At 42.0% G+C, this 17,491-nt stretch overlaps 1 protein-coding gene across 1 annotated transcript in view; it reads right to left on the bottom strand.

Moving 5' to 3' along the window:
• The window catches only part of dnah5 (dynein, axonemal, heavy chain 5), a 274,534-nt gene that overhangs the window by 241,892 nt on the left and 15,151 nt on the right, over positions 1-17,491 (bottom strand). The window contains exons 2-10 of the mRNA XM_056286379.1: positions 9,945-10,079; positions 9,595-9,679; positions 9,066-9,256; positions 6,391-6,609; positions 5,869-6,006; positions 4,200-4,376; positions 1,608-1,721; positions 1,297-1,404; positions 691-813 (exon numbers count right to left, since the gene is read on the bottom strand). Of these exons, the coding sequence (XP_056142354.1) occupies positions 691-813; positions 1,297-1,404; positions 1,608-1,721; positions 4,200-4,376; positions 5,869-6,006; positions 6,391-6,609; positions 9,066-9,256; positions 9,595-9,679; positions 9,945-10,079 (1,290 nt within the window). The remainder of the gene's footprint in view (positions 1-690; positions 814-1,296; positions 1,405-1,607; positions 1,722-4,199; positions 4,377-5,868; positions 6,007-6,390; positions 6,610-9,065; positions 9,257-9,594; positions 9,680-9,944; positions 10,080-17,491) is intronic.

Below are 17,491 nucleotides of genomic sequence, written 5' to 3'. Positions count from 1 at the left end.
AACCGCCTTCCCCCTGCCCCTAAATCCCCCACCCCACTCCAACTCCCTCCCCCCAAATGCTCAGAATCATCTGAAATGCCGAGAAAAGTGGTTTACCCCCCCAACTCCAACTCCCTCCCCCCAAATGCTCAGAATCATCTGAAATGCAGAGAAAAGTGGTTTTTAGCCATTTTTAGAAAATGTGTATTTTGCATAATTATGCATAATTATTATAATCATTTTAATTTTCTGCTATTTTTCTGGTCCTCTCTGGAACAATACCTACCACCTCCAAAAAAATTAGGATCATAAGTGCATTTTTGCAAAATGCATATTTTGCATAATGCCAAAACATTTCTAAGTCCCAGAAAAAAAAATTATATAAGTGAAAAAATCAAAGATGCTCAGAATCATCTGAAATGCCGAGAAAAGTGGTTTTTAGCCATTTTTAGAAAAATGCATATTTTGCATATGTATGCATAATTATACATAATTTTAATTTTCTGGGATTTTTCCCGTACTCTCTGGAACAATACCTACCACCTCCAAAAAGAATTAGGATCATAAATGCTTTAGTTTTCGGTCCCGCTATCTACACTAACTAACTAACTAACACACACACACACTAACACCACACACATTACGAAAATATATGAGTAGATAACTAGTCTACACCTGCAATTCTCCCTAAAGATGGGTGTAGTCCAATACCTGGTTAAGGTGGATGGCAGCTCTGATTTTTTCAGCAACTTGCTCCTGAGCCTGGGCCCATATAGTAGCAGTGTTATTATTAGTGATGTAGGCCTTGCAGGCAGTGATCATCTGGTTTGTCACCTGAAAATATTGAAGAACATAGTAAAACTGGGCTAGAAAGATTCAAGTTTCCATTTTGAAGCATTCTGGATCCTGGATTCTGGACCAAACATTGAATATGGAAAAAGAAAAAATGTTCACCCTGTTAGCTAAACATTTCATTTCATGAGTTGGTGTCTTTATATGCCAACTGGACAAATTATTTTCTCCCAGGTGTTTCAATGTGATCAATAGACCATCTGAATACTTCCTTTCCATTATTTTCCATTTAATGTATTCTAATGTAGATTTATGCAGCGGCTGGTCAACCAGGACAGGAAATCTTCAAGTCCATAGCTCACCTTCTTCAATCCAGGCTAGTGTAGGGTTGACATTAGTAGGTAGACTTCCGGTGGGTTACAATTTGGGGAAAGGGGGTTGTAGGCCACAGATGAAAGGACATCGACACTAAATTCTGAGGTCTAATCTTGCCTGTCAACCATGCAATTTACTAGCCATCTGTACCTTAACAAAGAGTGACGTGATCTTCTCAGATGTGTTGTAGTAGCGAGAGATGCTATGAATCATCCTGATGGCATTGATCAGACCAGGGATCGCATCCACCATTGCCACCTGAGGTTAAAATGTAAACATGTTACCTTTTAATGACATCCAAATGCAATGGCACATGTTAAAATCTAAAGAGTCTGTTTTATCTGAAGCACTATGTCCCCACCCTGTTTTAAATATGTCAAAGATAGTTTGACAGGCATTCATTGCTACATTTAATAAAATGCCGTAATCCTAAATAAAAGTGTTGGAAGCATTTCTCTCACTGGATCACTGTTGTAGAGTGGGTCACAGAACTTTTCCAAAGTGTACAGGTACTTGACGTTGTCTTTAGCTTCATTTGCAGAGTCAGTGATCCTGGTGTCTAGCTCTCTCCAAGACTGGCAAGACAAGAAGGATGCCTTCAGTTCAGTGTAGCTGATACAGACATGTGTCAAAAACATCGCAGTCAAATTAAACTCAACTGTCATCAATACAGCCGCAACATAAGATATGCAAGCATTGTCATAAATGTCATAAATATATAATTTCAGAGGTAAAAAAAAAACTTGGAGCCAAGATATATTCAAGAAAAACAATATTGAAAAGGACACACGTTAATGTGTTCAGTGTATTCAATGAATCTCTCTACTACTACTTTCGGCTGCTCCCGTTAGGGGTCGCCACAGCGGATCATCCGTTTCCATTTCTTCCTGTCTTCTGTGTCTTCCTCTGTTACACCAGCCACCTGCATGTCTTCCCTCATCACATCCATAACCCTCCTCTTTGGCCTTCCTCTTTTCCTCTTTCCTGGCAGCTCCCTATTCAGTATCCTTCTCCCAATATACCCAGCATCTCTCCTCCACACATGTCCAAGCCATCTCAATCTTGCATCTCTTGCTTTGTAAAACAAAAACACATATCACAAAAACACAAAAACACAAAAAAAAGTGCAACACAAAAACACATATCCAAAAACCTCCAAAAACGACACCACCAAAAACATACAAAAACAGAGAGAACAAAGCAAAAAAAAAAGAAAAACAGCCAACAACACAGTCCACCCATTGCAACACAGTCCAAAAACTCCACCGTCCAGAGAACAAACACCCACTGTCGGACTGTCGGAACTGCCGGTCTGCGTGGGCTAGCAGTTAGCCTAGCCTGCCCCACCTCTGTGTCCCGTCAGACAGCCCACGATGTTTCCCCCTCAGGTGCAGCTAAAGGCAGGGCCGTGGTCCCTGGACCTGTCGGACACAACTGACCAGACTCTCCCAGCTGATCCAACAACAGTTCTCCAGCCAGACACCCTCAACACACCTCCCCTGCGCTCAACATGATGACACAAACGCAGACACAGACGAAAACACTGCACAGTCGATGCTAGGCAAGGCAGGGCTGTGGGCTAGTTAGCTTAGTCTGTCCCATGTCCTGTCAGACCGCCCTTGGTGTTCCCTCTTCAGGCCCACAGGACACAGCAGACTAAGCTCTCCCAGCCAAGCAAAATCGACGATCAAAATAAAAACTTCACATGATGACACAAACTTAGACGCAGACGTGGACAAAGACACTGCATAATCGGTACTGGGTGAGGGTGCTGCAAATGCAAGTCTGCGCCGCCATCTTCCCACACATGCTCATCCACACATGATTTAGGTGGGGTGGCACATCTATCAGCACTGAAACAGACAGACAGACAGACAGACAGACAGACAGACAGACAGACAGACAGACAGACAGACAGACAGACAGACAGAGCCAGCACTAACACTTGTCAATAGTACTGTCAATGCTGATTCCTTGGCACAACTACATGCAACAGACCCATTATTAATGTCATTATTTACAGTTGTGTTTATCCTGCTATGCTAACATCAGAATACCAAGACCAGCCTGCCATGTCTTTAACCTTTACATAGTTTTTAACCTGTAGCTGTCAGTAAACTCACTATGACAAGGACTAACTCACTAAGAACTAAGAACTAAGACTCACTAAGGACTATGATGTTTGTGCATGACATTGTGATCTGTAGTGAGAGTAGGGTGCAGGTTGAGGAGAGCCTGGAGAGGTGGAAGTATGCACTGGAGAGAAGAGGAAGGACAGTCAGTAGGAGCAAGATGGAATACATATGCATGAATGAGAGGGAGGACAGTTGAATGGTGAGGATGCAAGGAGTAGAGGTGATGAAGGCATATGAGTTTAAATACTTGGGGTCAACTGTCCAAAGTAATGGGGAGTGCAGAAGAGAGGTGAAGAAGAGTGCAAGCAGGGTGGAGGGGTGGAGAAGAGTGTCAGGAGTGATTTGCGACAGAAGGGTACCAGCAAGAGTTAAAGGGAAGGTTTACAAGATGACTGTGAGACCAGCTATGTTATATGGTTTAGAGACAGTGGCACTGATGAAAAGAGAGGAGGCAGAGCTGGAGGTGGCAGAGTTGAAGATGCTAAGATTTTCACTGGGAGTGATGAAGAAGGACAGGATTAGGAATGAGTATATTAGCAGGGCAGCTCAGGTTGGACGGTTTTGAGACAAAGCAAGAGAGGCTAGATTGAGATGGTTTGGACATGTGTGGAGGAGAGATGCTAGGTATATTGGGAGAAGGATGCTGAATATGGAGCTGCCAGGGAAGAGGAAAAGAGCGAGGCCAAAGAGGAGGTTTATGGATGTGGTGACGGAGGACATGCAGGTGGCTGGTGTGACAGGGGAGGATGCAGAGGACAGGAATAAATGGAAACGGATGATCCACTGTGGCGACCCCTAACGGGAGCAACTGAAAGTAGTAGTAGTAATAGTAGCAAATGTCAGTAAACTCATTAAAATGGCCGGGGGTTTAGTTACTCTTTAAATGCTTAATACTCAATGGTCACCAAAGTTTCCAACCTTTATGAGTTTAGATTTAGCCAATATGAGAACACCCTGTACAGCCTTGACATCAGGGCTCTTGAGTTGGTCCAGAAGGTAGTTGAAGCGGGACATGCGTTTCTTCCAGTGGTCCAGCTCAGCCCGAGGGCCAAGGTCATCTGCCTCCTTCCTCAACTGATCACTTTCAGCCAGGACCTTGAGAAAAGATACATAGTGCCTTTTGTCATTCTTTTTGCAAAGAGGGGTGATTGCAGCAGTCTGTCTTTTGATTTATCTGGATATCAGCCACTCTGTTGCCATTTATTACTGTCAATGGCATCCTTTATTGAAGACAGTTATCCATCCCATCGATTATCCAAGCCGCTTATCCCAATCGGGGTCATGGGATGCTGCAGCCTATCCCTGGAGTCATTGGGCAGCAGGTGGGGAGACACCCTGGACAGGCCGCCAGTTCATCACAGGGCCGACACGTTTAAACCTAGGGACAACTTAGTATGGCCAATTCACCTGACCTACATGTCTTTGGACTGTGGGAGGAAACCGGAGCACCCGGAGGAAATCCACGCAGACACGGGGAGGACATGCAAACTCCACACAGAGGACGCCCCAGGATGACCCCAAGGTTGGACAACCCCGGGGTTCGAACCCAAGACCATCTTGCTGTGAGGCAACTGCACTAACCACCGTGCCACCATGCCGCCCTGAAGACATTTACAGGGAAGATATTTAATTGAAGATGTGAAATGGTACAAAAGACAGTAACCTGCTGACTGTATTTCAGGAAAAGCAGCTCTAAAATGGCATGTGTTTAATTTAACCAAGTAGTATTTTTGTTGTCCGTTTTTATTGTTTTAATGCACTGTCAAGCACTTTGAGATCGTCTCTGGCAATGAAAGGTGCTATACAAATAAAACGTTATCATTATTATTATTATTATTATTATTATTACGTGTGTATAGACGTTAAAAGCAAATCTTTGCACTTAATCTATTTAACAGTTTGCAACATCATGGAAATAAATATTCGTGGTGGGTATAAACTCGTACAGTGCAGAGCATAGTTAACAATCATGAGTAAAATAATAAAAGGCTGAGAATAGCACTCTGAATATCTCTGCCCCCTCAAATAAGTACCCTCAAACCTTCGATGGTGTTTTAAGCCCCCAACGTACTCTTCCAGGCAGCACTGCATGGAAGGCACTCCCTGCCCCCAACAGTTTCATCCAATCACAGCACTGTTTAGGGTTAGGGTTAGGGTTAGGGTTAGCGCCAGTGCTGTGATTGGCTGAAACTGTAGGGGGCAGGGAGTGCCTTCCATGCAGCGCTGCCTTGACGAGTACGTTGGGGGCTTAAAACACCATCGAGCCCCTCAAACAGGTACTTCTACGGTTAATTGTACTTCACTTTGATTTGAACTCAAATGTAGTTTGTTTTTTTTATTGTTGTGATAGCTTTAAGAGATAAAAACTATATCTTTTGTACATCAAGGGTATCTTTGACATTTTACCTTAAATTCTGAACTCACAGGGTAGACCAAATGCCCCTGTAGAGGGCATTCCAAACAAACTTTGATCTGAGAGAAAAACTACTGCTGTCACGCGTAACAGCACACAACAAGGAGCACAATGGTTTAAATGTGTTTTGTTTTGTTTTTCTCCAATAGCTATGCGGCTACATTTACATCTTACTTGTTCTATCTGTTTGATCCAAACTTTCATGCAGGTCTCTATCTTCTCTGTGGTTTCTGTGCTGTTGGCTGCTGCCATGTAGTCTGATGGACATTTCAATGTCTGCAGGTCAAATGTGTCACACTCTCTCAGGCTCACCTGAAGGCACATTCATGAAGTATTTAATTTCTTGTTAAACTGTTTCGTTAATTTTCATTGGTTAGTATATGTACAAGTCAGTGCATGGGTGCACCTATGTGCATTTGCGTGTGCATTTCCTTTGAGGGCCGACAAAGAATGGAAAAGGGGTCCCAAAAGGGGAATAGCTTCAATAACGATTTTCTGATGAGTGAATTTAAAATAAATTAATAAAAGACCAGCATGGATAAAATAATAAATAAAATAATAATGATAATAATGAAAATATATTTTTTAATTATATTAACATAAATAATAATGGCACACATGCATACGTGTATGTGTGTGTGTGTGTGTGTGTGTAAAAAGGGTAATATCCTGGATTCTGAATGTGAGCATCTTTACCTTCTCCTGCAGGCTTTCCTGTGCTCCAGCTAGGACAGACACAAAGCTCTCCAGTGATGCTATGAAGTCTTGTTTGACAGCTTGGGCCTGGGGGCTTGCCAGCTCACCCCAGCCATGATTCATCTTCCTTAAAGTCGGAATGAAGATCTCAGACAACAGCTGCTCCACACTCTTCAACAGACCCACCTCAGTTGTGTCCAACATGTTGAAGTTCACATCCTTTGAGACAGGAGTAAAAACCATGTAATCAATCGGCCAGAGAAATCTGTGTAACCTTAGTTATGACATTTTACGAACAACTCACATTCCCAGATGAGTGGAGGATATTTCATGACCTAAGAACTACGCCAACCATTCAAATTCCCTGTAGTCGACACAATTGGCCGTGTCTGCGGGTGGTAAGCCGGATGTGGGCATGTGTCCTGGTCGCTGCACTAGTGCCTCCTCTGGTCGGTCGTGGCACCATTCAGGGGGGAGGGGGGACTGGGAGGAATAGCGAGATCCTCCCACGCGCTATGTCCCCCTGGTGAAACTCCTCATTGTCCGGTGAAGAGAAGTGACTGGCGACTCCACATGTATTGGAGGAGACATGTAGTAGTCTGCGACCCTCCCTGGATCGGCAGAGGGGTGCGGCAGAGATCGGGACAGCGCAGAGAGCAGGGTGATTGGCCATGTACAATTGGGGAGCGAAAGGGGGGGTGGGAATTACAGCAGTGAATGTGAATAATAATTTGCTTCTGCACTAGTCTGTGCATTAATCCCACTAGTATAGTGTGGTTGAAATTCAAACTTGCATACACAGTTTTAAATGGTACACAGCTGAAAGCCATTGCTCTTGAGTCCGTACTTTAGGTTTATTTTCTAGCAAAAGCAGATAGAATAATACACAAGGCACAAGAAACATATACACACAAGACACAACTAGACACACACACACACAAACACACAATCTCCATTATCCTCCCTTTCTTGCTGTGACTACTCGTGGCGGACATGGCCTGTTATCTGAGACGGCAATTAGCTTTGCAGCTGACAGTGGGTGATCGGCGAGGATCGATAGCCAGAACTGTCGCAGGTGTCTGGACACTAACATTACCCCCATTGTCCTCGCAGCACCGGATGAAAAGAAACTGGCAAGGTAAAGGAAACTATTCATCTCGTCAGTGGACTCACAAGGGAATCGTTACGAAGGTAAAAAGTGATTACATCATTCTTTTGTCACCTCCCCGTTGGTTAAAAAATAGTGCTCCATGTGTTTGATAGCTGCATCTCACAAAGGTGTGAATAAATGAACAACATCATTTACTTGCTATAAAATTATCAAAATAGATCATTTTAGTGCAATTTTATTTTTGCTGTTATTGCAGCTTGTCCTTCTTGCAATGGGGTTGAAACATCTAGGCCCTAAAGAGTTGAGAAAGTTAACTTAAATGTGTCCTACTTACACAAGTACACTTATGTAAATGTCTTCTTTGATGACAAATATATGTATTATGTCAAAACTATAATTTTCAGGATTTTGCATGTACTTGTGAAAATACTGGTTAAGAAAATTGTTTTGTTTTGTCCCCCCCCCTTTTTTCCCTCCCCAATTGTACTTGGCCAATTACCCCACACTTCTGAGCCGTTCTGGTTGCTGCTCCACCCCTTCTACCAATCCAGGGAGGGCTGCAGACTACCACATGCCTCCTCCGATATCTGTGGAGTCGCCAGCCGCTTCTCTTCACCTGACAGTGAGGAGTTTCGCCAGGGGGACGTAGCGCGTGGAAGGATAATGCTATTCCTCCCCAGTTCCCCCTCCCCCCCAAACAGGCACCCCGACCGACCAGATGAGGCGCTAGTGCAGCGACTAGGACACATACCCATATCTGGCTTCCCACCCGCAGACTCAGCCGATTGTGTCTGTAGGGACGCCCGACCAAGCCGGAGGTAACACGGGGATTCGAACCGATGATCCCCATGTTGGTAGGCAATGGAATAGACTGCCACGCTACCTGGACGCCCCCAAGAAAATGGTTAACGCTAGACTATTGAGTAAAAAGTATTGACGATCAGCTTTGGAGAAGGTGCATTCCTCTTCTTCTGAGAGGAGCTGCTAATGATCCCTGTAGACGTCCAGATACTGAGCAAATCTAGGCTCAACTGGCCATTCAACTTATCTTCAAACTGCACGTACCAACATGAAAAAGTTATTCACAATTTTGTCTGACTCTGAGTAGGAACCACAGTAAAAACCCCAGAAAGCCAACAATCCCATAACCGTAAAAGAGAACTCCTTTTTGGCTTGAAAGCTTGACATCAAATTGTTAAACTTGGGAGTGTTTAAGCTGCATATATATACGTATATGTGTGCATGCGTGCGTGCGTACGTGCGTGCGTGCGTGTGTGTGTAAGAGTGAAAATATATGTATGTGAAAGGAGAATATATGGGTGTGAGAGTGAAAATATATGTACATGAAAGAAGAATGTATGTATATGAGAGGGCCAGAATATATTATGGCTTGTACAGCCCCTCATACTTCAGTGCAGTAATATGTTTGCCAGGGAAACATAGAACATGTTTCACCTTCCACTTCCTGACTGAGCCTCACTTTGTCAAACAAGACTAATGAAAAAAAAGGCATAAAAAAATCGACTTCATGAAGGGGGGGGGGGTAGCATAGAACTTGTCTCACTCTGTGTATGTTCTCAGAGGTGATAGCCTTAGAGGTGTTGGCCCTGGTGAAGAAAACACACACTCCGGTCAGGGCCACGTCTCTCCCCTCTGTCACAAACACTTTACCCTTCTTACTGTGTCCAGTCTGCTGGGACTGGGACTGGGACTGGTCAACATGCTGGGAGGGGGCAGGGGCTGGCGTGGTTGCAGCTGTAACTGAAACTGAGAGATAGAAACAGGTTAGCTATCTGGGATTTCTGACCTCATCAGAGCTAGGGCTGGGGCTCAGTCCGAGCAATACAATTCTGCATGGGACATGCACAGATGTCATAAATGTCATCATTTTAATACATGTGCCCATATGCTGTTGATGGGGGAGGTGAACAGACCTCTGATTGCATTGGGGATAACTGAGGATAACTGTGGATCGGGGGTGTTCCTAGAAAAGAGTGCTTATTGCTGACCTAATTTGAATTATAAAATCTAGAGAGTGCACATTCACAGATTTTCAGCCTGATTTACTGTCTTTTGATTGAAATTCCCTTTACCTGGCTCCAGTGGCACAACCTCCTGGTAGTAGAACATGAGGTGTGGAAGACCCTCGGCCACAAAGAACTGCTCGATACGATCAATCTGGTCAGGAATAAAACAACCAACAAATAATGAATAAGTCTCTTAAACACAACGTATCACCATCTAGTCAAGTTGGAACAAATAAAAAGCATACCGAATAACTATTTGCTCACTGCCTCTGTGGCTTAACTCTTCAATAATTCAAAACATTAATTTAATAACAGAGACAAAAGCAAACATAAGTAGAAGTAGAGACAAGCAAGCAAACACACACACACACACACACACACACACACACACACACACACACACACACACACACTACCTGATTGCCCTCCAGCATGGCATCTTCTACCTCTGCCTTCTCCAGTCCCAGACAAGAAGCCACAATGCTTAGGACATAGTCATGCCTTCCATCCAGCTGGGCTCGCTTAGCCTCTCGCTCCTCCTTCAACTTTTGCTAAACAAAATGTACAAGCAGATACGGTTCAACAGGTGCTAAACACTTAAACGTGTTTATGAATGTACAGTAACGAAACACATCAATGTCGGTGTTAATATTGACTCTTTCCAAATTTATAAAAATCAGCATTTCATGGTTTGAAAATAGCTAAACACGCCATCTGCTGTTTTAATCAGCCCTGAACCTTGCAAGGCCTAGGCTGACATAGAATTGACCAGTTATGACTTCTGTATGGCATGAAATTACACCATCTGCACCCAGTATGAAAAAAAGCGGACTATTTTCATCATGGGTGTAGCAAGTGATATGAGTATAGGGCCTCTTACAGATTTAAGTCTTATTTGCTTGCAACCGTTAAGTTCCTTTGAGATGACGGCAGTTTGACCCCATCATAGGGCCTTTACTGAAACAAGGATAAAGACACTGACAAACACCAGCATACAAAGTTTGTGATACTCTATATAGTACTACATATTGCAAATACAAAGTACTATATATAAAGCAAACACACACAGAGACTACACACTGGACGTTCCTTCACATACTTTGTATGTAATGATGTAGCTGTTGGGAATGACAGATGTTTGCAGCTCTCCTGGTCTCCTATGCTTGGGGTCAGACATCATGTAAATGATAAATAAATGATAGTCCATCCACAGAGAGAGAAAAAAAAAACAAGAACAGCTACTACCAAATTTCAATGAGAAAGTGGTAGGACATGTGAAAAACAATCATCTTAAAAAGAAATAGCTAGGAACTAATCCACTTCATAGTGTGAATACATCTCCTAATCCTTTATAATTTGCTCCATACAAGATCAATGGTGATATATATATATATATCCCAAAGAAAAGGCAAAAAAAAAATCGATGTTCCCTAAAAAAAAATAAAAAAAATCAATATCTCCAATGTCATCTTCCAGGTTTGAGGAGCACCTCTCTGCCTTTCCGCTCACTATCCTTATCTGTTGTCTAAATGTTCTGGGCTGCCAGAAAAAAAACAAAACCAACTCTAAGACAGAGGTTTGCCTGATAGGCGAGGCGGTTTACAACAACCCAGGCCATGCCAAGAGGCAGTAAAATAAACCGCAGCAGCGTGCTCGGTCCAAATGCTTAGTAACCGGGGAGCAAGGGCAGCCAATAAATTACATGAGAGACGCTGTCTGTGGTGTGCTGTGTGCAGAATGAATACAACGTCTATTGTTTACCCTCCAGCCTTTCAGGCAGTTAATAGGAGATGACATGGGTAGTTTTTATTTTGGCCCAAAATATCTGCTGTGTTGACGTCACTTCGCTCAGACTATTTAAAAAAAAAAGTTTCTTTTCAGAGATGCAACCTAACAACCGTTTTTAGAGCACAGCAGGAAACAACTGACCGTAACCAAGGCATTGACATCTACTAAGAGTCCTACTTTTTTAACAAAGCCAGGTTAAACATATTAATGATGTCATTATGTCTGATCAACAGCATAGGTCAACTAATCAGCCTCCTAGCAATCTCCTCTAGCTTCCATTTATAGCTATATTCACTCATTCAGCAGACCTTTTTTCCCAAAGTGACTTAACAAGAGTCAGCAAATTGCAGATATACTCAGACGTTACCAAGCAGCATAGAGTGTGGTTAAGGCTCATCGTTTTTGGTTTTTAACGATTTTCATCGAAAAATACCCAGATTTTTTTAAAAGGAGCAGATCAGTTTAAACTGATTTTCACCCGGATTTTATGTTTCCACGGATCCAAATGTTGTTCATGTTCGTGTGAGGTTATGTAACAGTGCCCTCTTGTGGCGAAATTCTGCATGCTGGATGGCTTTGAAAAATAAAAACCGAAAACGCTGAGCCTTGAGTGTGCTACATAATAATCATATCATAGTAGTACTTTATGAAGCAGTAATAGTATAGTTTTGTTTCATTATTATTTTTGATATACTTTAAAATGATCCCCATAGGGAAATTACACTCTGCATTTAACCCATTTTAGCTGTCTAGCTAGGAGCAGTGGGCAGCCGCCGTGCAGCTCCCAGGGACCAACTCCAGTTCGTCTTGCCATGTCTCGGTCAAGGGCATAGACAGGAGTATTAATCCTAACTTGATGGTGGGAGAAACCAGAGCACCTGGAAAAACCCACCGCAGACACGGGGAGACCATGCAAACACCACACAGAGGACGACCTGGGATGACCTCAAGGTTGGACAACCCCGGGGTTCGAACGCAGGACCTTCTTGCTGTTAGGCGACAGCGCTAACCACTGCACCACTGTGACGCCCAGTAATAATAGTTAATAGTGATATACCACATAGTAATCATATCATAGACGGGAGGGCATTTAGTGAAGATGTGCCTTCAATCATTAGAGGGGGAGAATAGGAAAATCAAAAAAAAGGCAAATCATACCATGAGAGTACAAAAATATCAAGTGCAAGTAGAGAAGGGCTCAATAGTAGACAATTATACTTGTGTTAAGTATGTAAGGATGCAGTTGGAACAGCCAGTGCCAATTGAGTCACCCTACTCTCTCTCTCATGTGAATTTGACTTGCATGAATGCACGTGTACACATGGGCATTCATCTGGGTAGGGATGGCAGGGAGGTATCCTTACCAACTTTCAGGAAAGCTGAAAAATCCCTACCAACATTAACACCTGTAATCGTGGCTGTTTCGTGTTGTCATGAATGACGCAGGGTTAGTATTCATAACCTGGTTTATTAACCAACACGACGAGGATGCAATAAGACGACATACGTGTAGCTGGCATCCAGCACTATTGCTTCGCGGGCCCTCACCCGGTAACCTGTATAACTGAGTGTTCCTCAGTACGGTCTCTGCAGTGGCTCAATAAACAACATCAATGACACAGTCACTGATCTACGGTGGCTAAAACGGAAACTTTTTTGTATTAATTCCATTTGGGCGCTGTCGCACTCAGCCAGAGACGGTTAATGATCCGTACTGTGTGTCACGTTTTTCCAACCCACTTTAGCGCAAATATCCGTTACGAAAGCTCTGATTTGCTAGCTCTAACTCCACCCTAATCTTAACCAATCAGAGACAGGCGTTCCCGAAGTGGGTCTGGCGCAGCAGTGTTGGACGGGTTTACTGTGGATGAACTGTATCGCTCAACATAACCTCGTCAGACAGTGTACCAGCTATTGATGGAGACAGATGATGGATGCAAAATGGTTTGGAAGAGAAAGACTTGGTTTGTCTTTTTTTTTTACATCTTCTCATTGACTATGAAAAAGTAAGAAAACAAAACATAAATCAAATCAAATCAAATGTCTTTATTTCGAACATGCAAAATAAAAGAAAAAAATGACCAAGCATAAATTTTAAAAAAAACAACAACAACCAATGATAATAATAAAACCTGAAGAATTCAACAGGAATTCTCAGCAGAGAATCCAACAAATATGTTTTAAAGGAGCAGGAAGAATTTACTACTTATATTTCCTGCCCTCTCTCTAATGCTCAATTAGTAAACCTAAATAATAAACTTCGTTTTTCACACATCAGAGTATGTCATTCTCAATATCTATCTCACAATGACCCAAAAAACAAAAACAAAACAAAAAACAAACAAAGAAATCAATAAAAATTATTTCCAAAAAACAACAATAACAGCATCCACCATGGGTGTCACGGTCATGAGAGGAGCAAAACCTCCTCCTCATCCTTGAGCCTCTTTAAAACAATTTTTGTACCTCTTTTTGATTTTAGACTTGTGCTTTCCTTGAGTTCTTCATCTAAACCATTCCACAAACTCATCCCACAATTTGAGATATGAACACAGTGTTTCTTAAAATTAAATTTTCCTCTTAAATTGACCCCCCCCCTCCCATCTGAGAACATTTGTTGTATGTTTTCAGGAAGTAGATTATATCTTGCTTTGTACAACATTTGTGCAGTTTTAAATACCAGGTCCATGAACTTCATAGCCCTTGAGTTTAAAAACAGTTTGTCGGTGTGTTCCCTATATCCTACTATCCTACATTGTTTACTATCCTTATTGCTCTTTTTTGTAATACACATAATGATTGTCGGTTGCTTTTGTAGGTGTTCCCCCATACCTCCACACCGTAATTCAAATATGGCAATACAAGCGAACAATACAGAATGTACAATGCGTTATGGTCCAGAATGTGCCTTGCCTTTCCCAGAACGCCAATACTTCTTGCCATTTTAGTTCTCAAGAAACTTATATGAGGTTTCAAGCAGATTTTGTGGTCAAGTATGACACCCAGAAATGTATTGTCATATACTCTTCCAATGTTAATATTGTGGATCATTACTTCTACTTGTGTGTCTATTTTACGATTTCCAAATAACATAAACTTAGTTTTGTTCATATTTAATGATAAATTGTGTCTGTCAAACCAAATTTTCAACTTTCTCATTTCAACTGTGATCAACTTCAAAAGCACCTGTAAATTCTCCCCGAAACAAAAATTGGTTGTGTCATCTGCAAAAAAAAAAGAAAGAAAGAAAGAAATAATTTCAATAGACTTGATACCTTACATATGTCATTGATATACAGCACAAACAATTTAGGGCCTAATACTGACCCATGTGGGACCCCATAAGTAATATCCATGCATGTTGATTTGTAGTCACCTATCTGCACAAATTGTTGTCTGTCATGTCCCATATAACTTTTCAGACAATTTAGCCCCACCCCTCTGATACCATACCTTATAATTTTATTAAGTAATATTTCATGGTCAATTGTATCAAACAATTTTGTTTTAAATATATAAATACACCCACTGCATGTCTTGATGCATGCTCAATAATCCAGGTAAGAAAATAAAAGAAGGTTGAATCAGTTCATCTGGATAAAACGTTTATTGACAATAAACTTTGTCTCTAGATGATCTGATTCAACCTTTTTGACTCCCACTGCATATTTCTTGTTATCAATACAACTAGTTATTTCTTCTATTAGCTCGACTAATGCCATCAATATCGACCTGTTTGATCGGAACACATACTGTCTGACAATTTATGAATCTCAATAGAATTATCCAACCTTGCAATATAGAGTTTTTCCAAACTCTCAGAGCTGGGAAAGTAAGGACACAGGGCTGTAATTGGTAAAATGATGTCTATCCCAAGCTTTATATAGTGGGATAACTTTAGCAATCTTCATATTACATGGAAATGTATCCATTTTGAAAGACAAGTGGCAGATGTAAGTCAGTCGGTTTACAATACCATCAATGACTTTCTTAACTAAAGTCAATTCAATTCCATTCCAGCCAGTCGACATTTGGTTCTTACTCTTGTTAAGAATATCAATGATTTCCTTTCCTTCTACAGCTCTCAGAAAGATTGAGCTTTGAATTCTATCTCCATAATCCTAAATAGCCCCCACCTCTTTTGGCTGTGGGTCATCAATTTCTTCTGCCAGTTTTGGTCTCACATTTACAAAAAAAAAAAAATGTTAAACCCAGTTACCACATCATTCATATTGTTTATAGTTTTACCATTGTCCAAGAAATACCAAGGGTAACTTGTGTTTGTTGATCCAGTTCTAATAATGCTATTTAAATTGCATCTGCCCTTGACATGCCAGGGGGCTGATAGAGTATCACAATTTGGACTGAGCCGAGTCTATTCATGGATGAGGGAGAGGGACCAAGAACAAGAGCCTCAAAAGACTGGAATTTAGATTCAAGTCTAGAAGTCAGATTGAAAATAGATTTATATATTAAGGCAACACCCCTACCTTGTTTATTTGCCTGAGCTACATGGGCATAAGTATAATCAGGTGGGGAAGCTTCATTTAAGGGAAGGAAAACATTTGGTTTCAGCCATGTTTCACGTAACCCAATCATATCGAAACTATGTTCAAGAATCAGATCATTTATTAGTAAGTCTTTGGTAGACAGTGATCTGATATTTATGAAACCAAATTAAAGCATCTTGTGGAAGTGATCAGTAGTAGGCAGAACTTTAGAGCTACCAATAGGTGAAAGGTTAATTGGAATTAGACACATTGTTGACAATTTTTGCAACCAACGCTTTGGACGATATGTTGTCACATTCTTTATAACATTAGATGTTTGGTTCTGTAGATTATTAGGTACTTTGTTGCACATTTCACCACTACCAGTGGTAAGAATAATCATTAGCTTATTGTGATTCAAACATTTAGGAGAGGAGAGCTTGGGAGCAATACAGCAGGGTAGGGAGACAGTCTCAACGTTATAGACCAAGCTATCAGGCTGATAATCTACACTATGAGAAATTCCCTGACTAATCATATTAATTAAACTACTTGACTCCACATCCACACTAGATTTAAACCTAGCAGGCTCTCTAATCAACTGCAACCTGCTGAATGATAAGTCCCTAGTGTCAAACTACACATAAACAGCTATCTATATATTGCTAGACAAAAGAGTAGGGTGAATGCCGTCCACTTTCAGCAGGTAAGGGTGGCCCCAGAAAGAAGGCCAGTTATCAACAAAGCCGAATCCCTGCTCATCACAGTAACGAGCCAGCCAGCGCTTCATTGGGGTGAGCCTACTGTACATCTCATCATTACCCCTCACAGGTAAGGGACCAGAGACAACTGATCGATGCTGGCACATCTTTCTGGCAAACTCAATCATTCTGACTAGGCTGGATTTTGTGATCTCTGATTGCTTCATCCTCGCATTATTGGTGCCGACATGAATAACAACGTTGCTGAAAGTAGTGGTGCCGTGGGCCTTGGTTCCCTGACTCTCCCTCCGTGATGTCAGCGCCCTAAGATTATCCTCTATGTTGGAGACTCTGGCCCCGGGTAAACAGTGAACCAAGGCTGGCGAAGCTAATCTAACATTACGGATAATAGAGTCTCCTATCACTAGCGTGCGTTGCTTTACTCTGTCGACAGGAGGGGTAGGACTACCAACAGGGCTGGTGAGTGGTGATAACAATTCGCAGTTTGCAGTCGGGATTGTTGACTGCAGACCAGGCCACACGACCGATGGCTTGCTCTTGCGAGCCTCCCCACCCCGGTAAACAGAAACAAACAACCGCATCTGCCGACGAAGCCGAGCTAGTGCTAACAATAGCAGGTCTGCAGTCAGGCCCGGGGCTAAGGCTATCTGGAGTGCCCGTCACATCTAACGTAATCCTAGCCTAAAGCAGCTGGTCTAACTCACGGACACGTCTCTCTAGTAGAGACAACCTGTCTGTAACTACGGAGGAGTCACCACAAACCATCGTTGTAACGAGGCTGCTTTGACTGCGACTGTAATAGAGCTAACTGCTAAGCTAGGCTAAGCTCGAAGCTAGTAACAAACAAGATTTGTATAAGAAATAAAACTAAAGAATCTAGCGATAAGTGAACTAAACACAGAAAATAGCTAAGTCAGAACAAAATGAAGAGGTTAGGGCAGAATATAGGGAAGAAATGGTAAG

This window comes from Lampris incognitus, chromosome 9 (assembly GCF_029633865.1).
Source record: "Lampris incognitus isolate fLamInc1 chromosome 9, fLamInc1.hap2, whole genome shotgun sequence".
Classification (NCBI taxonomy): Eukaryota; Metazoa; Chordata; class Actinopteri; order Lampriformes; family Lampridae; genus Lampris; species Lampris incognitus.
This window is presented reverse-complemented; position numbering and strand designations above follow the sequence as displayed.